This window comes from Lynx rufus, unplaced genomic scaffold (genome assembly GCF_022079265.1).
Source record: "Lynx rufus isolate CCGP_SWC_20201006 ecotype Redwood Valley unplaced genomic scaffold, mLynRuf1.p SCAF_18, whole genome shotgun sequence".
Taxonomy (NCBI): domain Eukaryota; kingdom Metazoa; phylum Chordata; class Mammalia; order Carnivora; family Felidae; genus Lynx; species Lynx rufus.
In genome coordinates this window covers 16,957,349-16,983,744 of record NW_025814832.1, presented here as the reverse complement: position 1 = coordinate 16,983,744, position 26,396 = coordinate 16,957,349, and the positions used below count along the sequence as shown (strand labels likewise).

The 26,396-nt window shown below is 46.4% G+C and overlaps 1 protein-coding gene and 1 pseudogene across 1 annotated transcript in view; both read left to right on the top strand.

Moving 5' to 3' along the window:
• SCPEP1 (serine carboxypeptidase 1) overlaps positions 1-18,075 on the top strand; it is a 32,857-nt gene extending 14,782 nt beyond the window's left edge. Inside the window, exons 6-13 of the mRNA XM_047080989.1 lie at positions 1,686-1,758; positions 8,014-8,051; positions 8,817-8,945; positions 9,536-9,629; positions 10,345-10,458; positions 12,701-12,838; positions 13,771-13,934; positions 17,483-18,075. Of these exons, the coding sequence (XP_046936945.1) occupies positions 1,686-1,758; positions 8,014-8,051; positions 8,817-8,945; positions 9,536-9,629; positions 10,345-10,458; positions 12,701-12,838; positions 13,771-13,934; positions 17,483-17,545 (813 nt within the window). The 3' untranslated portion in view covers positions 17,546-18,075. The remainder of the gene's footprint in view (positions 1-1,685; positions 1,759-8,013; positions 8,052-8,816; positions 8,946-9,535; positions 9,630-10,344; positions 10,459-12,700; positions 12,839-13,770; positions 13,935-17,482) is intronic.
• A 5,700-nt stretch (positions 18,076-23,775) lies between these two features.
• Positions 23,776-23,897, top strand: LOC124513674 (uncharacterized; annotated as a pseudogene).
• The last annotated feature ends 2,499 nt before the right edge of the window (positions 23,898-26,396 follow it).

Genomic DNA, 26,396 nt, shown 5'->3' with positions numbered 1-26,396 from the left:
CCATCACCTGGGCTATTTAGGTGACTTATGAAGTAAATTCCTTATGGAAAACCAGATAAATGCATAATTCTTTCTCTGTAATTACTAACATTCAAAGTCAGGATGGTCACTGTGTTCTTATTTTAGATCTCTGAATAGTTTGTGCATGCACTAATTCAAAATTCAAAACATGTAAAAGATACTGGAAAAAATCTCACCCTTGCCTCCCCCTCTCGCCTAAAGCAGCCTCTGTTATTAGTAGCTTCTGTAGCTTTCCAGAGGTGTTGTGCCTACGTAAGCTAATTCACATACAGTTAACCCTGAACAACATGGGGGTCAGGAGCCATCACCTGCTCATTCAAAAATCCACATACAACTTTGTTTGCTTGTTTGTTTTTCACATATACCTTTTTATTTTTTTTTTAATTAAAAAAAATTTTTAATGTTTATTTATTTTTGGGGGGGCAGGCAGAGAGAGAGGGAGACACAGTCTGAAGCAGGCTCCCAGGCTCTGAGTTGTCAGCACAGAGCCCGATGTGGGGCTTGAACCCACGAACTGTGAGATCATGACCTGTGTCAAAGTAAGATGCTTAACTGGTTGAGCCACCCAGGAGCCCCCACATACAACTTTTTTAAGCAAAAAAAGTTTTTTTGTTTGAGACAATGTTATATTAGTTTCAGATGTGCAACATAGTGATTCAGTTTCTCTATAGAAGTAAGTCATGTGATGGAAAATCCACATATAACTTTTGGCTGTCTCAAAACTTAACTACCCACAGCCTACTATTGACCACAAGCCTGACTGAGAACCTCAGCAGTTGATTCACATCGTTCATATATTACGTGTATTCTATACTATATTCTTACAATAAACTAAGCTAGGAAAGAAACTGCTACTAAGAAATCGTAAGGAAGAGAAAATACATTTATAGTACTTTATTGTAGTTGTTGGGAAAAACCTGCATATGAGTGGACCGGTGCAGTTCAAACCTATTATCAAGGGTCCACTGTATATTCTTTTTTCTCATTTTTATACAAATGATAGTATAGTCCTGAGGCATCCATCCCACCCTTTAGGATCTCCTGAGGAGGCCTGCCACCCCCGCAGTGACTGCCCTGTGGTCAGTGATTGTTGTCCCCAAGCCTCCCACCCCTCCACCCCCAGCACCTTGTGAGGAATCACAGACCTTGGGGGAAAGGGTGCTAGTGACCATCTGAAAGAAAAGGGCTGTACCAGACCCCACACACATCCTGCAAACACTCTTTCAACAACAGTAGAGGGAGGCGCCTGGGTGGCTCAGTTGGTGGAACATCCAACTCTAGATTTTGGCTCAGGTCATGATCTCACGGTTCGTGGGTTCGAGCCTCACATCGGGCTCTGCACTGACAGTGTGGGGCCTGCTCGTTCTCTCTCAAAAATAAATAAATACATATTAAGAAAAAAATCTTAAAAAAAAAAAACAACACCCGGTAGAGAGATGCCCAAACAGTTCTTCCTCACTTTGCATATGGCAGCAGGAAAGAGTTACCCTCACTCTCTAGTGGGTATCTGAGGTCTTTGGATACCCAAGGGATCTTGGAAAGGATGGGCAAAAGTTTTCTGTGCTTGGCAAAGGTGGTGCATAAAGGCTTGGCCCCCTCCTACTGAGGAAGGGATGGAGGTCATTGGGTTCCCTTGGCAAGGATGTTGACTTCTCTTCTTTCAGGCTGTTCAGCAAGGGACCATCCAGTGCAACTTTGCTGGCGTTGCTTTGGGTGACTCATGGATCTCCCCTATAAGTAAGTACGGAATTTTCATTTCTTCTTTCCCATTCTCTATTCTTCCCTGGGACTTTGGGCTGTGTTGTCCAGATCAGGGAACAAGGCAACAGAATTTTCTGGGTCATTAGAGATGTCAACCCAGAAAGTATTTGCTCCAGGAGTGTCTGAGAAGTTTGAGGATGAGAACTCATTTACGGAGCTCCTACCATGGACCTCTGCCGGCCAGACTGAATTCTCTTATTTGACTCTTACAACAAAAGAATCAAATTTTACAGCTGAAGACCTTCTAAACACTCAGAGAGGAGATGGAATTTGCTTTCTGACACACAGCATGAGTGGCCTGATCGGGATGCACACCCAGTTCTGTTGGTCATTTGTTCCCCACCACTAGCATGAGGGTTTGGGGTGAAATTCCTGTGTGTTGCTCATATTGGTGGTGAGACAGAGTTTCCATCAGGTCCTGTAGCTCAGGTATGTAGTTTCATAACCTGAGTGTCCTCTTCGGGAGTACAGATAAGAGTTGTTTATGATGCAGACATCTGGGGTGTGGCTTCCGACACCTGAAACAGTCACCTTGGTGGGGTTCACTCTAACACAGGATTTCTAAATCTCAGGGCTACTGACATTTTAAGCCACGTATTTCTTTGTTGTGGGGGCTGTCCTGTGTATTGTTGGATGTTAGCATCTCTACCTGTTAGATGCCAGTCTACCCACCCCAGTGTGATGCACAAAAACACCTCCAGATGTCCCTGGTTGAGAACTACTCTAACCTAACAAAAGGTAACTTCACAGGCAAGACCAAACCACAAAGTTAGAAATTAGAAGAGAAGTTACCCTCTGGAGGAGGGAAGGGAATAAGCTGGAAAGGGACACTAAGGAACTTTCTAGGCTGCCTGTGTTCTATGTCTTCACTGCGGTGGTTGTTACATGGGTGTTTGCATTTACCAAAATTTCTGGGTTTTGTTTTAAGTAGGCTCCACACTCAGCATGGAACTCAGTGTGGAGCTTGAACCCACGACCCTGATTTCTGATTTCTGATGTGTGATTATGCCTCAGTTTTTAAAAATAGTAATTTGTATGGGGACCTGGGTGGCTCAGTCAGTTAAGCGTCCAACTTCGGCTCGGTTCATGGTCTCATGGTTCACGGGCTCCAGCCCCATATCAGGCTGTGTGCTGACAGCTCAGAGCCTGGAGCCTGCTTCAGATTCTGTGTCTCCCTCGCTCTCTGTCCATCCTCCGCTCATGCTCTGTCTCTCCAAATAAATAAATAAACATTAAAAAAAAATAGTAATTTATAAAAAGTAATATTTTTTTCCCTGAAAGGTAAGGATGTGGTTTGTCACAGAGCTGTGTCCCTAATGGATTCGAGATATTCTGATACTACTTGGAATGGTATTTTTTGCCTTTATTCTTGGCATTACCTAGGACTGAAATGGAGCTCTTGAGTTAGCATCAGGAGAAGGGCTGCTATTTGTTTTTCCTTCCTGGGTGGACCTTGTAGGACATCATGACACTGCAGAAGCCTTGATCAGAGACATGAAGCTCACCATCTCACTTAGAATCACACGCTGCTTTCTGCGGTCTCATCATTTTCCTAACAGCGCTCAACACTTGAATGTGTTATGCAAACACATATGACAGCTCCATGGATGGATGCTGTTATTATCACAGTTTTGGAGATGATGAAACTGAGATTCAGAGAGGTTAAGCAATTTTCGTAAAGTCACACAGCTGAAGTCAGTATTCACCTCTAGGCAGCAGGCTCCAGAATCTATGCACTCACCTATTTACACAAGACCAGGAAGTTTAGTCTCATGGCTTCGCAAGTGCTATTCATCCTATCCAAAATCTACCTTTTTTCACCTTGCTGTGACCAGCTTCCCCTTAGAAATCTTCTTGCCAGGGACTCCTGGGTAGCTTAGTCGGTTAAGTGTCTGACTTAGGCTCAGGTCATGATCTCACAGTTTGTGAGCTCGAGCCTAGCATCGAGCTCTCTGTGCTCAGCACAGAGCCCGCTTTGGATCCTCTGTCTCCCTCTCTCTCTACCCCTTCCCCACTGGTTCTTTCTCTCTCTCTCAAAATAAGAAAGAAAGAAAAAAGTAAAGAAAGAAAGAAAGGAGAGAGGGAGGGAAGGAAGGAAGGAAGGAAGGAAGAAACCTTCCTGCCCAGATCCCTCCTTTCAGACTTTCAGATCCACTTAAGTTCCACCCTTCCATCCCAGAAGTACTCCTTTTTTTTTTTAAACAATGTTTATTTATTTATTTGGAGAGAGAGAGAGGAAAACAGAATCCCAAGCAAGTTCTGCACTGTCAGTGCAGAGCTGGACACAGGGGCTCAATCTCACGAACCCTGAGATTATGACCTGAGCCGAAATTAAGAGTCAGACAGTTAGCTGAGTGAGCCATCCAGGTGCCCCAGACGTTACTCCTTTTTTGAGAGAAAAATACTGTTAATTTGCATGAACAGTTATGAACTCTTTGCTAGGTAGTAGGTGCAAAGTTTTAGGAAAGATGCACAGACGTGTTCTGTGTCTTTCTCAAGATCTACACAGTTCAAGATGGTAGCCGTAGCCGTATGCAACTAAATTTAAATTAATTAAAATACAATAAAAATTTTAATCTTTCAGTTGCACCATCTACATTTCAAGTGTTCCAGTCGCCACACGTGGCTATTGACTTGTTTGGGACCACATAGATACGGAATATTTCCATCATTGCAGAAAGTCCTGTTGGACATCAGAGGTTGGCAAACTACAGCCTACAAGTTGAGTCTGTCCTGCCACCCATAAGTTTTTTATTGGGACACGGTCACGCCCATTGATTGACATATTGTCTGTGGCTGCTCGGAGGATGCCACAACAGAGTGGAGTAGTTGCAACAGAGGTCAGCTGGCCTGCAGAGCAAAAAAATGTTTACTGGTTGTTCCTTTACAGAAAAATTTTGTCAGTCCCTGGACTAGATCAAGCAGGGAATGGGACACATTGGAGAATTGCAGACGATTCTGTATGTGAGGAAACTTAAGGCACACGCTTGATAGTTAAGCAGGGGAGGTGGATGACAGCTAGGTCCCGGAGGGCCTGGTGTGCCTGCGTTTCCCAGGGTGTGCTCTGAAGGATACGAGTCCTATGAGGTATCACCGTGAGGTGCCACACGGAGGGCTCCAGAGTCAAATAAGTTTTGGAGGTGCTAAATACTGACTCCACCTCTTCAAGGTTTCATAGGCATGTTAGAGACTCTGAGAAGTCCTGCAGGGAAAAAAAAAATATTTTTTTCTGTTTTGCATAGCCTTAAAGATACTTAACTGAAGAACCACTTTTTCTTCTCTAATACCTAGAGTAAAATCCTGCAGAACTGAGGTTACTTGAAGCATACTTTGAGATGCTTAGCCTTAGGAACTATTGAAGGTTCTCAAGCAAAGGAATGACACATTCAAATGTGCAAGTTGTAGTCCTTGGTACTTTGTTGGCACATGTCAGTGGTACAAGCCTTACCTATAGATCTGGGAATTAGGAATCATCCAAACTAAGCCCAACTGTTCTCTTTGAGGGCAGGCGTTGTTTTACTCATTTGTTGTTGTTTTTTAATTTTTATTTTATTTTATTTATTTACTTTTCTTTTGCGGGGGGCAAATGAGTGAGGGGCAGAGAGAGAAGCGGGGCTCACCTGGGGCTCATGTTTTTACCCAAAGCAGGTCTGGAGCTCTCCCAAAGCGGGGCTCGTGCACATCCGACGTGGGGCTCAAACTCACCAACTGTGAGATCATGACCTGAGCTGAAGTCAGATGCTTAATGACTGAGCCATCCAGGCACCCTTTTATTTTATTTTATTTTATTTTATTTTATTTTATTTTATTATTTTATTTTAAATTTATTGTTTACATCCAAGTTAGTTAGCATATGGTGCAACAATGATTTCAGGAGTAGATTCCTTAAGCCCCTTACCCATTTAGCCCATCCCCCTTCTGCAACCCTTCCAGCAACCCTCTGTTTGTTTTCTATATTTAAGAGTCTCTTATGGGGGCGCCTGGGTGGCGCAGTCGGTTAAGCGTCCGACTTCAGCCAGGTCACGATCTCGCCGTCCGTGAGTTTGAGCCCCGCGTCGGGCTCTGGGCTGATGGCTCGGAGCCTGGAGCCTGTTTCCGATTCTGTGTCTCCCTCTCTCTCTGCCCCTCCCCCGTTCATGCTCTGTCTCTCTCTGTCCCAAAAATAAATAAACGTTGAAAAAAAAAAATTAAAAAAAAAAAAAAAAAAAAAAGAGTCTCTTATGTTTTGTCCCTCTCCCTGTTTTTGTATTATTTTTGTTTCCCTTCCCTTACGTTCATCTGTTTTGCATCTTAAATTCCTCATATGAGTGAAGTCATATGATATTTCGCTTAGCATAATACCCTCCAGTTCCTTCCATGTAGTTGCAAATGGCAAGATTTCATTCTTTTGGCTTGCCAAGTAATACTTCATTGTATACGTATATATGTATGTATATGTGTGTGTATATTATATGTGTGTCTATATATGGACACACATATAATATACACACACATATACATACATCACATTTTCTTTATCCATTCATCAGTCGATGGACATATGGGCTCTTTCTATATTTTTGCTATTGTCGCTAGCGCTACTATAAGCATTGGGGTGCATGTGCCCCTTCGAAACAGCACACCTGTATCCCTTGGATAAATACCTAGTAGTGCAATTGCTGGGTCATAGGGTAGTTCTATTTTTAGTTTTTTGAGGAACCTCTATACTGTTTTCCAGAGTGGCTGCGCCAGTTTTCATTCCCACCAGCAGTACAAAAGAGATCCTCTTTCTCCGCATCCTCGCCAACCTCTGTTGTTGCCTGAGTTGTTAATTTTAGCCATTCTGACAGGTGTGGGGTGGTATCTCATTGTGATTTTAATTTGTATTTCTCTGATGATGAGTGATGTGGAGCATTTTTTCATGTGTCAGTTGGCCATCTGGATGTCTTCTTTGGAGAAATGTCTATTCATGTCTTTTGCCCATTTCTTCACTGGATTAATTATTTTTTGGGTGTTGACTTTAAAAGTTCTCTAGATTTTAGACACTAACCCTTTATCTGATATGTCATTTGCAAATATCTTCTCCCATTCCATTGGTTGCCTTTTAGTTTTGCTGATCGTTTCCTTCACTGTGCAGAAGCTTTTTATTTTGATGAGGTCCCAATAGTTCATTTTTGCTTTTGTTTCCCTTGCCTCTGTAGACGTGTGGAGTAAGGAGATGCTGCAGCCGAGGTCAAAGAGGTTTTTGCCTGCTTTCTCCTCGAGGATTTTGATGGCTTCCTGTCTTATATTGAGGTCTTTCATCCATTTTGAGTTTATTTTTGTGAATGGTGTAAGAAAGTGGTCCAGGTTCATTCTTCTGCATGTTGCTGTCCAGTTTTCCCAGCACCGTTTGCTGAAGAGACTGTCTTTATTCCATTGGATATTCTTTCCTACTTTGTCAAACATTAGTTGGCCATACGTTTGTGGGTCCATTTCTGGGTTCTCTATTCTGTTCCATTGATATGAGTGTCTCTTTTTTGTGCCAGCTTTTTTTATTTTAGAGAGAGAGTGTGTGTGAGCAAGGAAGAGAGAGAGAGAGAGAGGCTCCGTGGTCAGCACAGCGCCTGATGTGGGGCTGGATCCCATGACCCTAGGATGATGACCTGAGCTGAAATCAGGAGTCAAATGCTCAACCGACTGAGCCACCCAGGCTCAGTATCTTTTAAAACTCCTTGCTGGCTTTAGACCCTTAGTAAATTCTCAATATGTTTGTGGAATAGAAAAGAATTGGTTGGCAGTATAGTCATAGACATTGAATTACAAAATCCTTAGTCTTCTTCCTTAATTAGCTCCTTGGCAGAAGCTAGTGTCCCCAAACTGGAGGAGCAAATACAGAGAAGAAATGTGAGGGTGGGGGACATATTTTAAGCTGTCAACATGCCTAGAGGTCTAGCAGAGAGGAACCTGCATACATGCGCGCGCGCACACACACACACAGCCTACCTGTAGGGATGCCATCGCTGGCTATCACTCACTTGCTGGGCCAGTATCAGGTCAAATTAACATGTCATTAGTCCTGAGTCAACAGAAAGGCTTCCACATCATCCCACCTCCCAACTCCTGAGACATCAGCCCTGCACGGAGCCTTGAGACCCAAAGCCACCAGGTTTCTTGCATCTGTCTCTGCTTTGGGAGGGAAGCTAGTACGGTTTTTCTTTGGGAGGACAGAGCCACGACAAACTTACTTTGTACATATGTGGTTTCCTTTAGATTCGGTGCTCTCCTGGGGACCTTACCTGTACAGCGTGGTGAGTAGATGCATCCCCAACCGTGCACCCACCCTGGTCAGCAGCCCAGCTGGCCTCTTCTGGCTCTGTCTCCAGGAAGAACAGGCTAGCTGAGTTTGCCTGGGAGGTTGACACTGCTCCTTGGGGGCAAATTTTAAAGAAACATCAGCATAGTTACCCATTTTTCCAGGTACCAGAAACACAGTTTTTTTAAAAATCCCCCCCAACTTTTAATTTTTTTATTATAAAAAATTTTATAGATTTTTAATATATATTTTATTATAATTTGTAATAAATTTGTAATAAAATATATCTTTTTATTACAAACATTTTCAAATATGCAGAAAAGTGGAAAGATCACTGTGAACACCCAAGTACCCACCATCTAGACTCAACATTTTGCCGTATTTTTTTCATCAATGACTACGTGACTTAAAACAATACACTTTTTTTGTTGTTGTTAATGTTTATTTATTTTTTAGAGAGAGAGAGAGACAGAGTGTGAGCAGGGGAGGGGCGGAGACAGAGGGAGATGCAGAATCTGAGCCAGGCTCTGAGCTGACAGCAGAGAGCCTGACACGGGGCTCAAACTCACGGACCATGAGATCATGACCTGAGTTGAAGTCGGATGCTTAACCAACTGAGCCACCCAGGCGACCCAACAATTCACTTTCATATGTAGTCCCCTTTCTCCCTCCCAGTCTGTCGGCCATCCCTAGCTGTACGTGATGCCAGGTTTGTGTCTCTGAGCAACATGGGCCTTTTCGTTATCGGTTTGCGTTCTAGTCTCTTCTTGATGACCAAGGTCTGGCAGAGGTGTCTCAGGTTGCAGAGCAAGTCCTGGATGCCGTGAATAAGGAGCACTATGTAGAGGCCACCCAGCTGTGGGGGAAAGCGGAAATGCTCATTGAACAGGTAACGGGACACCCTTGGAGGCAGCCCACTTGCCTTGTTCCCATGGAGGAAGGGCTCCTGGTTGGTGTCGTTGGAATTCGGGTCTTATCCCGAGACTCCCCACGAATCTGAAAGTGATCACATGCTAAGAGATAAAGCTGATGAGTCTGAGCAGTGAGGAGGTCAGAAAGCCACCCAGGCCTGCAAGACCTGCTCGTCCTTGGCTGAGCGTATGGACTGTGTAAGAAGCGATGTGTCTTGCCAACGTGAACGTTTGGATCCTTGCCAAGCATCGCAGCATCCCAGAAGGGAAGGATGCCGGGCTGAGGACTTGAGTGTGTAGGGCCCTCCGCAGCTCTGTTCTCCCCATAAGCTAACACACGGGCCCTTGTTTTCTCCAGCAACTGAGCTCCCCTCGGACGAGCCGCTCACTACCCCCAGGAGACTCGGCTGACAGCTGGTCTCAGCCCTCGGAGCCGCTGCTCCGATCCAAGCACATTTACAAAGTTAAAGCTGTCCTTGGATAAGATGGAGAGCCAGTTGTCTTTCTGTTTTGCAGCCTCGATCATGGACAAATGAAACAAACAGCCGCATATAATTCTCTGTTTCAGAACACGGATGGGGTGAACTTCTATAACATCTTAACTAAAAGCGCTCCCATGGCTGCGATGGAGTCGAGCCTGGAGTTCACCCAGAGCCACCTAGGTAAGTGGACCTGGAAGTTGCTAGACCCTGTCTGTCTGTCTCTGTACAAGAGGAAATCAATTTTTTTTTTTTTTTAGCTTTTTTGACATAATTTACATACCGTAAATTGCACCCATGTGAAGTGTATGATTCAGTGGTTTTAGTGCGTCCACCGGGCTGCACTGTCATAACCACCATCCGGTTCTACCACCATCCACTAATCTACGTCTCCACAATATGCCTTCCTGGGGCACTTCATTTAAAGGGAACCGTGCAGTGGGTGGTCTCTTGCACCTGGGTTCTTTCACTTAGCGTAGTGTCTTGGAACCCAACTTCTGCCCATCAGATTACAATGTCAGTCCCCCTGAAGGCTGGATCGAGTTGTCTTTCAGCTGACCCAGCTTCACTGGATGCCCATACCTGGCATCCTCCCTCCGGGAGAGGCCTATAAAGGCTGCAGGAACCCCTTGATTCCACTTCTTAGCCGATTTCCATTGGCCGTGCTGGAGAAACTCAATGGCCCCAAAGTACATAAAATGCAGCAAAGTTAATAAAGCATCTCCACTTTCAACGTGTTTCTGGCCTTCTTCCTCCATCTGGGGTGAATTAAGGCGACACTTTTCATTTTTCAGCTGAAAGCCTTCCTCTTAGACACAGTGTCCCAGCAGCTTGGGAAAGACATCGTCTTGGTCTTATTTCCAGTCCTTTGAACTCACCGTGTACCAGTTTGTTTTAGTTCATCTTTACCAACGCCACGTGAGACACCTACAACAGGATACCTTAAGTCAGCTCATGAACGGTCCCATCAGGAAGAAGCTCAAAATTATTCCTGAGGATTGCTCCTGGGGAGGTACTTGCGTGACCTAATTAAGTGCCGTTGGTAGGGTTGGGGGGCAATAGAGGTGAATTCAGACGTCTTAATTTGAAGAATGGGTTTTGTTGATGGGTTGACATGTTGAAGCAGAACAGCTTTACTATCCATGTTTTATAGATGAGCAAAAAAATAGAGAGACAGTAAATAATGCGCCAAAATTGGTTGAGAATAAGAGGGAAGTGGGGAGATGGGGGAAGGAATGAAATGATGGGTTAGGTGTTGATAACTGATAAACCAGATTGTGGATTGATAAGCCAGATTGTGGGCACCTGAGAATCTTCCCACTGGTTTTACTTTTGTATCAGTTTGAAGTTTCCCGTAATAAACAAAATTGAGATAAAAAAAAAAAAAAGCCATGCCCAAAGCCACAGTTGGTTGTGGGTATGACTTCCAGACCAAGGTCTTTGGGGCAGGTTTTGACCACCTCCCTGGCAGGCCTCCCTGGGTCCTGACGCTGGATGTGGTCTGGGGTCTACCACCTTCTGTTCTGGGGGCCATCTCTGGGGGAAATATCTGGGGTTCTCAGAGATCAGGACCAGGTAGGAAACTTGGATAAGTTCCCGCTCGGTCCTATAGGGAGGCCGTGAGCGAGCGGCACTCCCAGATTCCTGGAGGAGAAACACTCAAGCTGAAGAGGGTTTCCTTTATGTCTGAGTTACCCCAGGGCTATGTCTTTCTAGCAGCTCCTTGATGGCTGCTGAGCCGCTAAGACTCGACCCTGGCCCTTGCTTCCTCCGGGGACGTGGGCCACCCTCCCAACCTAAAGTTAGAGGATTCATCGTAGCCCTGGTGTTTTCATTTCTGGCTCACCCCTTAGAGTTTTCTAGAAATGAGGGGGCGAGTACATTATTTTTAACATTTATTCATTTTTGAGAGAGAGAGACAGCACGAGTGGGGTAGGGACATGGGGCAGAGAGACAGGGAGACACAGAATCGGAAGCAGGCTCCAGGCTCTGAGCTGTCAGCACAGAGCCCAAGGCGGGGCTCAAACTCACAAACCGTGAGATCACGACCTGAGCCAAAGTCAGATGTGTAGCCGACTGAGCCACCCAGGCACCAAGGGGCGAGTTAATTAGATCAAATAATAAGAATCTGGTGTCAGAGCATGGGGAAGTACAAGCACAGGGAGCCGTTGAGGACTGAGAATAGAGGTGTGAGCCATCACAGGAGGCCAGCTTAAAGGTCGAGCCTGCAAGAGCACCTTTCCAGCTCAGCCCCTTCAGTTTATCTTTGTGATGACAGCGTTTTCCATCCAGCTTCTCTAGCTACAGGGACTCTCACTCCCTGCCCATGCAGCTGGACGGGCAAGGGGACGACATTTTTGCGGACGTTGACTGATAGCAAAAACTCCTTTTTGGCTCCAGCTGATTCTGTGTATGGTCTGGAAAGGACAAACTCTCTGGAAGTACCCACACCCAGGGTCTTGAGCTCTGGTTTGCAGTTAAGCCCACATGCTTTGGAGTCAGCCAGGCCTGAGCCCAGCCTGCCACTGACTAGCTGTTTCCCCCTGAGCATGTCTCTGAGCCTCGTGTTCATGAACTCCTGCGCTAGGTTAAGACTCCTCATCTCCTAGGGCTGATGAAGAGGAAGTGGGTTGTTGTTTGTAAAGTGCTTGCTGAAAGCAGCGACTAGCAAATAAAAATTAGTAGCAGCTGTCGTCATTACTTTTGCATTCGATGTTATGGTGACGACGGTCAGGAATCCGGTCGCACTGTGGCACCGACCACCTGTTCTCTTGCCAGGGGCTGGTCCTCCTTGCAGCCTTACTGAGGGCTCGCTCGGCATTGGTTTAGGTCTGATTTGGCCCCACTTGTTCAGAACTTAGAACTTGGCCCCAGTGTTACTCAGCAACGGAGGAAAACTATCACTTGCCCAAAAGCAGAGTTTGTTCCTTGAGAGGACAGCGTTTTCTGAAGCTCCCTGTTTGCTCGGGCATGAAGCCCTCTCTGGGTTTCAGTTCCTCCTGAAAAATGATGTCAGCTGTCAGCACGTGCACTGGAGTGAACAGAGCACATTTGCCCGACAGGCTTCATTTAGGTGACTGGCTCACGGCGGGGGTTTCTGGGCCGGCTGGTGAAGCATTTGTGTTTTCAGCCTCTGTTACGTGGAACGCGGTGGTGCCTTGTGGGTGCCGGAGCCCAGGATGCTCCGGACTGAAAGGTGCCTCTTGTTCTGGCAGGTTGCAAGCTGTTCCCTCTTTCTGCTTCCCCACGTGCAGGCCAGTCTGCCAGTGTCTTCCAGAACATGGAGGGGGACTTCATGAAGCCGGTCATCAGCATTGTGGATGAGTTGCTGGAAGCCGGGGTCAATGTGACCGTGTATAACGGACAGCTCGATCTCATCGTGGACACCATGGGTAGGAACACAGTCCGTGGGGCACATGGAGGCAGTTAGTTCCATGGGTTGAGCTGGAAGGGAGCCAGCCTCGGACGTGTCGGTCTTGAGGCTGGTAATGTAGAAATGCCAGGAGGAAGGCCACTTCCTGTTATGCCCATGTGCCCTGACCTTGACTTCTTTAAAGAGGACAGAGCTGTGGCCCCTTAGAGAAGCCTGGGCCTGGCAGATTTTTGAGGCCCTTACATATGATGAAAGAAAAGGAGATATTCTCCTGGTCATGGGATAAATGCACCGTGGAACCGAGGGAAAACCCCGTCTCCGTGCCCCGTCACAGTAGGTGGTACGCCCTGCAAGCCGAATTGAAACTAAACCCTACTGACTGTAAACCCAGGGGAAATGGGTCCTGTGTGTTTCTGGCTGAAGTAAGACCAGGTGAAGTTCTCAGAACCGGCAGGCAAATCGAGGCACGCAGTCTGACAAGCGTGATGCCTTCACAAGGTCGGCAGGATTGAATATTTCTGCCACTTGTACACCAAGGGCACTAAGGACACTTTGAAAAGGTTCTGCGTTTCTTCCATGAGCTGCTTGGGTGAGCCACGTTAGCATCTACTGACCCTCAGACTTCTCAGTCCTCCGGAGAGTCCTGCCACCTGCACAGTCCCCAGTTTCCTTCCTTCAGAGCATACAGTGATGGGAGAGTCAGGGGCGAACGTAGCCGGACCTCAGATTTTCTAAGTGCCTCCCCGTTGTCTTGGGTATCACTGGGGGTTTGCTAGAAATGCAGTCTCAGGCCTCACCCAGCCCCACTGACTCAGAATCTGCATTGTAACGAATCTCGGGATGAGCCTTATGCACATTACAGTTTGGGAAATGTGAAATTATGGGCCCTGGATTTTTGTTTCTACCCCACCCAACTGTTGATGCCAGACCCTTCTTTGTCCCTCCCACCAGGTCAGGAGGCCTGGATGCGGAAATTGAAGTGGGCCGAACTGCCCAAATTCAATCAGCTGAAGTGGAAGGCCCTGTACAGCGACCCTCAATCTTCTGAAACGTCTGCTTTTGTCAAGTCCTACAAGAACCTGGCTTTCTACTGGATTCTCAGAGCTGGGCACATGGTGAGAGAGAGTCCGGCAGCCTTTGTTGTGGGCTCTCAGCTGTTCTGAGAACAAAGCCATGGGCAGTTGATTATGCGTGGGTGCACTGCCTGTTTCAGCCTTAGAAGAAGTGCTTTGGGCTTGGGAGTATTTTGAAGTCTCTAGTTAATTTTTGCTATTAGTGCTTCATTCCTTTGAGTCTAGAAATTCTCATTTATTTATGTATTATTATTTTTAAGATTTAAAACATTTTTTAAGTAACCTCTACATCCAAGGTGGGGCTCGAACTCCCAACCCTGAGGTCAAGAGTCGTACGCTCTACCAATGAAGCCAGGCAGGCGACCCTGGAAATTCTCATTTAAAAAAGCAAATCCTTCTGAGAGCGTTAAGCTAGGCTCTCTATCCTTTATTCCTTAGTTTAAATGAATTTAGTGTGACTTTCCTTTTCGTTCGTCCTGGGGGAAGAAGGGAGAAGTTGTCTTTCCCTGACATTTTCAGGGAGCAAAACCCAAAGTTCAGTGCTCTGGAAAGCGGAGTCCCAGTGCGTGGTACAAAGTAGGGGGCAGTGTTTTCGAGCAGCGGTAGCTCCAGAATTTCAGTTTGGAAGAGGCTTTCTGTGCAAAGACGAGGCCGCTTCGCTCCTGCATTTCTGAGCGAACACACTATTTCCCCTTAGGTTGTATGTTGACTGAGTGGCTTTCCGTGGGCCGGGGGAGATTATAAAGGGATAAATCCACTGTATACACACGTTTGCATGCCTGTGCATGAACAGATACCTATGTAGGTACCAGAGGAGAAGGCGCCCTGTGTGCTTTGGTTTGGCTACTTAAATACAGGGTTTCTCTTCTTCCCAGGATGGTGGTTTCCTGGAGAAGATTCGTTGGGAGGGATGGTAAGGTGCCCTCTGGCCTGCCCTGCCCACTTGGCTCACTTGTGCTTAGGACACACTCCATAGAGAATGAGCTGGGGGGCAGTAGTCTGCTTAGAAAGTGGGTCTAGGGGAGCGCCTGGGTGGCTCAGTTGGTTAAGCGTCTGACTCGTGGTTTCGGTTCAGGTCACGATCTCACGGTTCGTGAGATGAGCCTTGCATCAGGCTCTGCGCTAACAGTTCGGAGCCTGCTTGGGATTCTCTCTCTCCTTCTCTCTCTGTCCCTCCCCCACTCTCTCTATCTCTGTCAAAATAAATAAATAAACTTAAAAAAAAAGCAGGCCTGGGAAACTGGTCTTTAAGCTCGGTTTGTACATGAAGCACATAGTTTGTACATTAAACATACACAGTATGTTTATTTGGATGGCTGGGGAGGTGATGAGAGAGATTTTGGCAGGGACCTAAGTGCCCCCTCCACGAACCACTCCTCAGGGCTATCAGCTAGGCAGAGAGGAGGTGTAGGAGCAAGGAGAACAGGATGTGCAGGTCCAGAGGAACCTTCAGACCATCGAGGCCGCAGGCACTGGGGAGAGATACCGAGTTAGGTATCTCCCTGTCCTGAAAGCAACAGTCGGGCTGTTGAGGGCCCTAAAGCAAAGGAGTGAAAGTACCAGATTTGTCTAAGAAATAACATTCTAGCAGCAAACGGCCTGGGACAAGACTGGGGCAAAGAGCCGAGCCAATCAAAGATGCTTTTATAGGGGCGCCTGGGTGGCTGTCGGTTAAGCATCCGACTTGGGCTCAGGTCATGATCTTGTGGTCCGTGAGTTCGCACCCCATGTCGGGCTCTGTGCTGACAGCTCTGAGCCTGGAGCCTGCTTCAGATTCTGTGTCTCCTTCTCTCTCTGTCCCTCCCCCACTCACGGTCTGTCTGTCTCTCACTCTCTCAAAAATCTATAAACATTAAGATGTTTTCATAGTGATCCAGAAGGGAGAGAAGTGAGGAATTTGATACAGGAGAATGGTAACTGCCTCTAGAACAGCCAAGTGGGACGCCCATAAGACAACTGAATATATATGCTGTGTTTCTATGACCTGGAGGCCAATTTTTGTTGTGGGAGAGAGAGATTTGGGAGTGGAATATGAAAAAGGCCTGGGACAGGGCCCTGGGAGCACCAGGGTGTAAGAGGCAGGAGGCGAAAGAAGGACATACAAATTGAGACTTGAGAAGGGGCAGCCGGGAAAGTAGGAGAGAGGCCGGGGACTCGGGCATCCGCCAAGTAGAGGGGCCAGTGGTGCCGCAAGCCGCCACGAACTCAGGTAAAGGAGTGACGTGTGGGCTCCCTCCCTGGTATCCATAGTCGTCGTGGCAAGCGATCTCAGTGCAACGGAAAGGACGGAGCAGGTGGATGAGCCGTTTTCCTCCAGAAACCAGAAGGAAGTAGAGCCTGCCCTTTGAAGACACTTGATCTGAAGGGACCATGAACAAGGCCGCAGGACTTGGGGTTAGGATGGCATTTTTGTTAGGGCTTTGAGTATGCTGAGTCCCCTCAATATCAACTAGGAGAAAGCCGGTAGGATGTCTTAGGACACAGAGCTGTGACTGTAGGCCGCACAGGCAGGTGGGAGGGGAAGCAGGAAGGGACGGGCTGCGTGCTGTCAGTGGTGTGTTGGAGTTCAGGCCCGTTTCCTCTGGTTTGTCACCTAGGGAACAAGAGATCAGTTGGGGCAGGCTTAAAATAGTTCTTGGAAACTGTTATTAAGTTCTCCCCAACCACTTCCCCTTTAGTTGATGAAATGTCATTCTGCTATACCCCACTGTGCCTGTGCTTCCTGGGGACCGGGCTGGGAGAGAGGGTCGGGGACAGCAGTGTGCCACAGAGAATCAGGGAGCCATGGAGTTACAGAACTCGGTGCCATCAACTCGACCCCGATCATTGTGGAGGAGAAACTGAGGCCTCCGCCCCTCCCCTTTTTTGATGGTGTGTGGGTAGGAGGTTTATAAAGGAATTACTCGAAAAATCTAAGGGAGAAATGAAAGAAAGTTGAATGTAACAATACAAAAATGGGGTGCCACCCCAAAACAAAGCATCTTGTTTGTTTGTTATCTGTTGACAGATTTCCTACTAGCTTCCCTCTTGGCTATTTTGTACTCCATTTCCAGTCTGAGATCCTTCCTGCACAGAGCATCCTTTAAAATGTCTAGCACCTTCCCTCTTCCTTGAATAGGCTAGGTGCTGGTAACATAAGCATGGGTCTTATAAAGAAACCAACCGGGGTGCCTGGGTGGCTCAGTTGGTTAAGCATCCGACTTTGGATCCTCTGCCTCCCTCTCTCTCCCCCTCCCCCGCTTGTTCTCTCTCCCTCCCTTCCTCTCTCTCTCTCTCTCAAATAAGTAAAAACATTAAAAAAGGGGGGAAAAGGGAAAAAAAATCAACAGATCAGCCCCAAATGGAGTGGAAGGTTCTTTCCTAAATGCTGACTTCTTTAGATCCCTGTAATCTGACAAGCTTTTGTCCCGTGCAGGGGTCATTTCGCAGACAGGACCCTCCCTTACAGGATGCACTCAGGTGCAGCTGGCCTCTCAGGCTGCTGTCCCAGAGCTGTACTTCCCGTGGGAGCAGGGTCTCAGGACGTCGCCCCTGACCCCAGAACCAGGGACAGAACCAGGAGGGCTAACTCGGATCCTGTTCGGCTCTAGGTTCCTTCTGACCAAGGAGACATGGCTCTGAAGATGATGAGGATGGTGACTCAGCAGGAATAGGATGGACCGGAGGTGAGTTGCTTGGCCTTGGGGCACAGGGGCTGAAGCGAGCACCCTGCAGCTGTAGGAGGCACTGCTCTCCCTTGAACCCACTCGCCTGTGCGCGTGAAGTTTCCTGCCCGCTTCTCCAGAGAACAGAATCGCTGCCTCCGTGGCAACTTGGAAATCAGTTCTGCTTCCGAACAAACCTAAGTTGTTTTCTTCTCTAATGGATTTGTTTTCATCAAAATGAAAGGTTGAAATAAGTTAACATGTTTGTATTATGAAAGTAAATTATGTGGTTTATGGGGGAAAAAAAGAGAAAGACAGGTAAACAACAAAATAAACACCCTTTTACTCCCTTCCCCGGGATAAGTTCGGCTGTCAGTTTAGTGTCTGTCTTTGGAAGTCTTTTTTTGCTATATATGCATGTATATTTTTTACAAGAATGGAATCATTACCGTATGTTGTTTTACTGCCTTGTTCACATATCCGTTTGTCCTAAACACCTCTTCGTGTCAGTAAAGTTTCTTCTGTAACATTTTTTTTTTAAATTTTTTTTTCAACGTTTATTTATTTTTGGGACAGAGAGAGACAGAGCGTGAGTGGGGGAGGGTCAGAGAGAGAGGGAGACACAGAATCGGAAACAGGCTCCAGGCTCTGAGCCATCAGCCCAGAGCCTGACGCGGGGCTCGAACTCACGGACCGAGAGATCATGACCTGGCTGAAGTCGGACGCTTAACCGACTGCGCCACCCAGGCGCCCCTGTAACATTTTTTTTAATGCTTATTTATTTTTGAAGGAGAGAGAGAGAGAGAGAGAGAGACAGAGCGTGAGTGGGGGAGGGGCAGAGAGAGAGGGAGACACAGAATCCGAAGCAGGCTCCAGGCTCTGAGCTGTTAGTACAGAGCCTGATGCGGGGCTCGAACTCATGAGCCACGAGATCATGACCCAAGTCGAAGCCAGATGCTCAACTGACTAAGCCATCCAGGCACCCCTTTCTATAACATTTTTAATAGCTGCTGAAGCATTCCATTTTGTGGATGCACCATCATTTATGTACCAAATGCACAACTGTTTCACGTAAGCAATGTCTCCTTTGTCGCTGCTATAAACAGTGCTCTGGTGATTCATCCTGACAGTTATATTTTTATACACGTCCTCATTATTTTCTTGCAATAAATTCCTAAAAGCATAACTGTGAAGTCAAAGAATTGGAGCTTTTCTTTAAAATCAAAATGAGGGGCACCTGGGTGGCTCAGTTGGTTGAGCATTCAACTCTTAATTTTGGCTCGAGTCATGATCTCACCGTTTGTGAGTTCGAGCCCCGCGTCAGGCTCTGGGCTGACAGTACAGAGTCTGCTTGGGATTCTGTCTCTGCCCTCCCCTATGCATGCTCACTTTTTCCCTCTCTCTCTCTCTCTCTCTCTCTCATAATAAATAAATAAAACTTAAAAACTTCTAAAATTGTTTTTGAAGTTTATTTATCTTGAGAGAGAGAGAGAGAGAGAGAGGAGCAGAGAGAAAATCCCAAGCAGGCTCCACACTGACAGCACAGAGCCTGACGTGGGGCTCAAACTCACCAACCGTGAGATCATGACCTGAGCCAAAATCAAGAGTTGGATGCTTAACCTACTGAGCTACCCAGGTGCCTCAGGGTCTTTAATTTTAAAATCCAGGCTTTTAAGTTTTAGTGTGTGGCTCACGATCTGCAGAAGGGATGTGATAGCCTCTATGCTGATCCTGAAAAGAACACTATTGCCTGTGGTTGCAGGGCTGAGATATTGAAAACCAAACCCAAAGTCTTCCTGCAGCACATAAGGAGAGAGTTATCAGCGGGTTATGCCTGCATGACCAGCCCTTTTGGACCTGAGATTAAAACAGGGACACCCCACACTTACCCACGGTTCGCTGTTGGAGGGCAAGCGCTCCTGCGTGCCGTGGACAAGGAAGACAGGCTTGTCTGTCTGTCAGTTTTGATCCCTCTGGACTCCACCAGTGTATGTTCTCCTGCGGCTTCTGCTGCATATTCTTTGCTGGAAAAAAATTTAGCTATGAGTATAACTAGTCACCGAGTCTTGTGAGTCCTGGCATTGAATTACAACACAAATTGAATCCCCAACCTCACAGGGAACCTCTGTTTCATTAGTCATTAGGGGACTAGGGGGCGCCTGGCTGGCTCAGTCAGTAGAGTGCGTGACTCTTGATCTCAAGGTCATGAGTTCAAGCCCCCCGTTGGGCACGGGGCCTGCTTTAAAAAAATGAAATAGAAGCTAGGGTATTAGTTGGGAAGGAATGTGAATTTGAATATTAGGAAGGGCCATGTAGACATATTCCAGTGAAGCTAGGGACAGCGAACCTTTTTTGCCACTTGAAGCAACCTTCTATCCCTGCCTGAGGAAGTTAACGTTCTCCTGCCCTGAGATCCGGTAACCAATCCCAAGATGCCCAAAGCCCTCTTCTTGCGACATTATATTCTCTCTCAACCCACACCCATGGCTTCATGGAAATTCCCTATGATCAGCTCCCTGGGGAGGAAGTCTCAGGCTTGGTTTATAGATAGCTCCACGTGGTGGGCATGCATCCCCTGAGAATGGACAGCTGTAGCACGAAAGCCCTTCTCCGGAACAGCCCTGAAACATGGTCAGGGGAAATCCTCCTAGTGGACAGAACTGGGGACACTATACCTGTTTGTTCACTTTGCCTGGAAAGAGAGGTGGTCAGAAGAAAGGGTCTGCACCCAAATCATCATTTGGCTGGGTAGTTGCACTTGGAAGGAACACAACTGAAAAATCAAAAGGTCTGAGGAAGAGGTATGAGCATAGACCTCCGAGTGGCAGAATAGGAGGATAACTTGTGTTCCGTGTGAATGCTCACCAAAGCAGAGAGGAAGATTTTAACAATCAGGTGGTTAGGACGACGCATTCCGTAGACATCAGACAGTCTCCTTCCCCAGCAACCTCTGTGAACTCAATACCAATTGAAGTGGCCACTGTGACAGCGATGGAGATTATACATTTGCTACTGGAACATGGACTTGTGCTCACCAAGACTGATCTGGCTATAGCTGCTGCTGAGTGCCTAATCTGCCAACAGAAGGAACTGCACTGAGTCCCTGATACGGCACCATTGCCTGAAGGCGTCAGCCAGCTACCTGGTGTTAAGTTGATTACATTGGACCACTTTCATTATGAAAGAGGCAGCAAGTTGTTCTTATTGGAATTGACACTTGCTCTGGACTTGGATTTGCCTTCCCTGCCTGCAGTGTTTCTGCCAAAACTACCATCTGTGGCCTTACAGAATGTGTCGTCCGCCATCATGCTATTCACAACAAACGAAGCGCAGAAGTGGTTCATGCTCTTGGAATTCACTGATCTGAACCATGTTCCCCATTATCTTAAAGGGACTGCCTTAACACATGGTTGAATGGCTTTTTGAAGATTCAGGTACAGTACCAGCTAGGTGGTGACACCTTGCGGGGCTGGGGCAATGTCTTTCAGTATGCGGTGTATGCTCTAAATCGGCATCCCACGCTTCTCCCATGCTCTGGATTCAGGAGTCCAGGAATCAAGGGATACAAATGAAAGTAACTCCTCACTATCAGCCCAGTAGTCAAATTTTTGCTTGCCATCCCTGCAACTTTAGCCTCTGCTGGTCTAGAAGTCTTAGTTACAAAGGCAGACACGCTTTCATCAGGAGACACAGCAAAGATTGCATTGAACTGGAGCTTGAAGCTGCCATCTGGCGTCTTTGGGCACGGGATAAACAGGCAAAGTCCAGGCTGGGGTGATTGATCCTGACTATCAAGGGGGAACTGGGTTGCTACTACACAGGATTAAGGAGGGAGAATGCAAGAGATCTTTTGGGGTACCTTGTAGTACACCCATAGCCTCTGGTTAAAGTCAATGGAAAATGGTAATAACCCAATTTAGACTGGTAGTGGCCCAGACCTCGCACAAAGGTTTGGGTCATTCTACCAGTCAAGGAATTATGACCAACTAAGGTGCTCGCCGAAGGCAAAAGAAATATGGAATAAATAGTGAATGATGCTAGTTATTAATACTAGTTGTGACCTCGTGACCTGTTGTAGAACAAAGACTGTAACAGTTATAAGTATTTCTTCCTTATTTTGATGTGAATATATTATAAATATTAACCAAAATCTTGTAATCTCTTCTCTCAACCCTTTATCATCTAATTTAAGATGTGCTCATAATAGATAACTTTATATGTAAGTATCTAAGTTATAAGATGTCAAAAAGGGAGTATGAATGAATCAGCTAGGAAAAAAATGTACGTTATCCAAAGACAAAAAAGGGACTCTGGTGTTGTTCTGGGGGAGAAAGTCAGCGTGGCTTGGGCCGTGTGGGGGATATTGCGTGGTGTTCCGCAGAAGCGTGATTTTGTTGCTGTCTTTATTTGGAGATTAAGCATAGTTTAAGGCACTGTGTACGGGTGCCAAGTCGAAAATGGATGGACTGTGGGGTCTTTGTAATGTTTCTACTTGCCCAGGCCAAATTATATTTCCCAGAATTACCTCTCCTGTATGTTTCTGATTAGAATGGCCCACAAGACTGGAGATTCTCGTGGAGATTTAGAGGATAGAAATGAGACAGCAGCCAACGTTAGCTCAAATGTGCTGTCATTTATCTGCCAGCTCAGCTCATGAGCAGCTGGGCTTACAACAGTCTGCCATCCCTTGGACCCTCCTGGAGCTTCTCTCCCTCTTGGGCCCGATGAGTGTGCTTAGGTCTGTGATGAAGACCGAACTGGCATGAGTTTTGTTCCATGGACTGTCCTCATGGACTCCAGCTCTTGTTCCTCTCATTTTTGAGAGAGAGCGCAAGCAGGGGAGGGGCAGAGAGAGGAGGAAAGGGGATCCGAAGTGGGCTGTGCACCGACAGCAGAGAGCCTGATGGCGGGGCTCAAACTCATGAACCACGAGCTCGTGACCCGAACTGAAGTCAGACGCTTAACCGACTGAGCCACCCAGGCGCCCCAGGTTGCTGTTGTTCTTTCTCTAGTTAGAGAAAGAACTTTATGTCCATTGTCCCTTCCTGACCGCTTGCCCTGTGGACTTCAGTCTCCAGCATCACATTTTGAAGGCACCAGCCTCAGGAAGACTGCCTACCCAGCTCCCACGTTGCATGAGTCGAATCCCTACACACACACACACGCACACACATGTACACACGTGCACATGCATGCACACACACGTGCGTGCGCACAGTTCCGCTTCTCTGATTGAACCTGACTGATACCATAAATTAGATTCAATTATTTCTTAATGGATTCAAAGTAGCCCCACAACTGGAACCTGAATATTTGATAAAGTCTCTCTGTTCTGTACAACTTAATCAGCTGCAGAACCCTTGGGTCACATCTTTCCTTCATTGTTGGTATCAACTGCTGCTGAGAAATTTGAAGCCACCTTGACTTTGTATTTTTTACCTTTATAAACAGTTAATTTTATACCTGGATGCTGGACACTTGTTTAATCTTACAAAATGGTAACTTCAGATGGTACATTGATGTGTATAGTCTTGAATTAATTTTGCCTGATATTTAGTGAGCTTTTTGGTTCATAGGTTTAGATCACCAGTTGAGCAATGTTTTCCACGGCATATTTGAATATTGTTTCAAGCTCTTTTTCCCACTTTTCTGTGCTTCTGTTTTTATTCCAGGGACTTTGTTTTTTCTTTAAAAAAATTTTTTTTATGTTTTATTTTTGAAAGAAAGAGACAGAGTGCAGATGGGGGTGGGGCAGAGAGGGAGGGAGACACAGGATCCAGAGCAGGCTCCAGGCTCTGAGCTGTCCACACAGAGCCACCTGGTCGCCCCATAGGTACTTTTAATCAAGACTGCCATCAGCAGGTGGTAGCCAACGCTATGGCAGTAATCACTTAGCAACTTACAAATGTATTAAATCAATACATTGTACACCCGAAACTCACACGGTCTGTCAGTGATAGCTCAAAAAAAGCTGGGAAAATCAAGGTTGCATCAACATCAGTACTTTGGTTTTCGGTAATATTTGGTCAATTTTTGACGTTTCTGAAGCACTTTTATTTTCTGTAATTATCTTTCTCCTTATTTCCCCCATTATGCCAGCTGCTGTTTCCCCTTCTTACTGATGTCTTTTCGTCTGCTTCTTCATTTCCTGTTTCGTGGATTTGTGTCTGCTCTAATGTCCTTGAGAGGGAGCAATGCGCAAACCTCTTCTAGTACAAACCTTCCAAAGAATGTTCCTGATTGCTTCCCGGCCTTTTGGCTGAGATCAAGTGTAGTATCTGTTCTAATCAGTTTAATATCTTACACGTCCTGTATCCAAAGAAGGTTCCTCATCTGTCTTTTGTATCTCGTGTTAATTTCCTCCATTTTAGTTGATGTTCGGTTTTTCATGTTTGTGTGTTTGCTTTTTGTTTATGTGTACATATCTCTGAATGAGGATAGTTATGGGAAGCCTCCAATTCCTGATCCAGTTCATCTGGTTATTTTTTAGATTGTTCACTTAGTTCTTGTTCCAGAATATTTGGTGTTGTGGATGCACATGGTCTATTTAGTCTTCCAGTTGCCTGAGGGAGGTGGAGCTGGGATGTTAGGCAGTAATTATTGGGAACATCTTCCCTGTGGCCAACTAATGGCAGAAAGCACTCAGATTTTGTTGTGTTTCCTGCTTTAGGACAGACCAACCATTTTGCTAAGAAGTTAAGTCAAGAGAGAGCTAGGGACTTATTTGATGGGCATTTTAGTTATCTATTGCTACATAATAAATTACCCAGAAACTGTGACTTAGGACATTTATTATCTGATAGTTTGTGGGGGTCAAGAACCTGGGCATGGCTTACTGAGTCCTCTACGTGAGGGTCCCTCACTAGACTGCCATGAAGGTGTTGGCTAGGGCTGCAATGGGTGGTCTCGGGGCTCCAGTGGGGAAGGACCAGCTTCCAAGCTCACTCATGAGGTTACCGGTGAGATTCAGTTCCTCACAGGACTGAGGGCGTCCCGCAGCTACTTGCCACGTGAACGTCTCCACAGAGCAGCTCACCTTGTGGCAGCCTGCGTCATCAGAGCAAGCAAGAGAAGAGTCAGAGTTCAGGCAAGATCAAGGTCACCGTCTTATAACTAATTTCAGAAGTGCTGTCTTATCTCCTTGACCTATTCTGTTCTTTAGGAGCAAGTCAATAACCCAGCCCACACTCAAGCAGAGGAGAGTATGCAAGGGCGTGAATGCCAGGAGGTGGACCATCATTGGAACCATTTAGAAGCCAGCTACCATGGTGGTAGCTGTCTTTCCTCACTTCACATCTCTTCTCATCAGGGGCAGGGTCTGTGGAGAAGGCATGGTGACGTGTGGCCTTTTGGGCTCTCCTCACTCCCCACACATGGGGGAAGAATAGGCTCACTAGGGTGTTTCACGTCTCTCCTGGCACCTGCCCGACTTGTAGTCCTTCTCACAAGTGCGAGGAGTGTTAGTGCGACCCTGAAGAATTGCATCCACCCACTTTGCACCATGTTTCATTCCTGCCTTGAAAGGGGGAGCTTAGGTGCCTGGGTGGCTCAGTCGGTTAAGCGTCTGACTTCGGCTCAGGTCATGATCTCACAGCTCGTGAGTTCGAGCCCTGCGTTGGGCTCTATGCTGACAGCTCAGGGCCTGGAGTCTGCTCGTCAGATTCTGTGTCTCCCTCTCTCCTGCCCCTCCTCTGATCCCACTCTGTCTCTCTCTCTCTCTCTCTTTCTCTCAAAAATAACTAAACATTTAAAAAAATTAAAAAATTAAAAAAAGAAAGAAAAGGCGAGCTTGTCTCAAACCTGCTCATCCTCTGGCAATTTGGTCCAGATTTGCAACATATCACATTCACCACATATCATAGTCGTTGAGCGTTTATTATATACAAGATGCTTTGTATGGATTTGTACATCTTAATCCCCCAGGCTTCTGGAGTACAGTAATTGTTGCCATTTTAAAGAACAGAAGAGGAAGGCTTGGCGAGATCGCATAACTTGGCCACGGCCCCACAGCTATGAGCGGCAAATCCGGGGTGTTAAGGGTGTAACCAGTATATAAAGTTTCAGAGACTGTCAAGCAAACTCATTGTTTGGTGTTTGGTTTCGCAGAGAGGGTGCTTTAAGTTCATCCAAATTCATTTTGCGTACTTGATTCATTAGTGATTACAATGTTGGATTCAGATTCCACCCTTTCCTGCCAAGCACTGTCCTAGGCAGTTTTCCCCTTTCTGTTCTCCTGAGATAAAGATTTAATTATGCCCAGTTTACAGATGAAGAAACTGAGACCCAGAGGTCACACAGCCCATGAGGGGCAGAGTCAGGAAACCAACTCCTTGTACTTCCCGCAATCGTTTTCTCCTTGTTTGGCTCTTTTGTCCATTTAATGCCTTTTCTCACTTTGGGCTCATCACTCAAACATGATCCTCTGATGGCTTTCCCACAGCCTTATGTTCAAATCCACAGGCCTTTTTTAAGTGTATTTATTTTGAAAGAGAGAGAATGTGTGTGACATGTGCACACAAGCAGGGAGGGACAGAGAGAGAGAGAGAGATTCCGAGCAGGCTCCACACTGACAGCACAGAGCCTGACTCGGGGTTCGAGCCCATGAACCGTGAGATCATGACCTGAGCCAAAAATCGAGAGTTGGACACAACCAACGGAGCCACCCAGGTGCCCTTCTTGGGCTTTATTATTTAAGTTTTTCCTTTTCTTTTCTTCATCGAGATGTAATCGAAACCTAACATCGTGTACGTGTCAGGTGCACAGCATGCTGCTTTGCTACATTTATCTATTGCACTATGCCTATCGGCACAATGTTAGCTAACACCCGCATCACATAATTATAATTTGTGTGTGTGTGGTG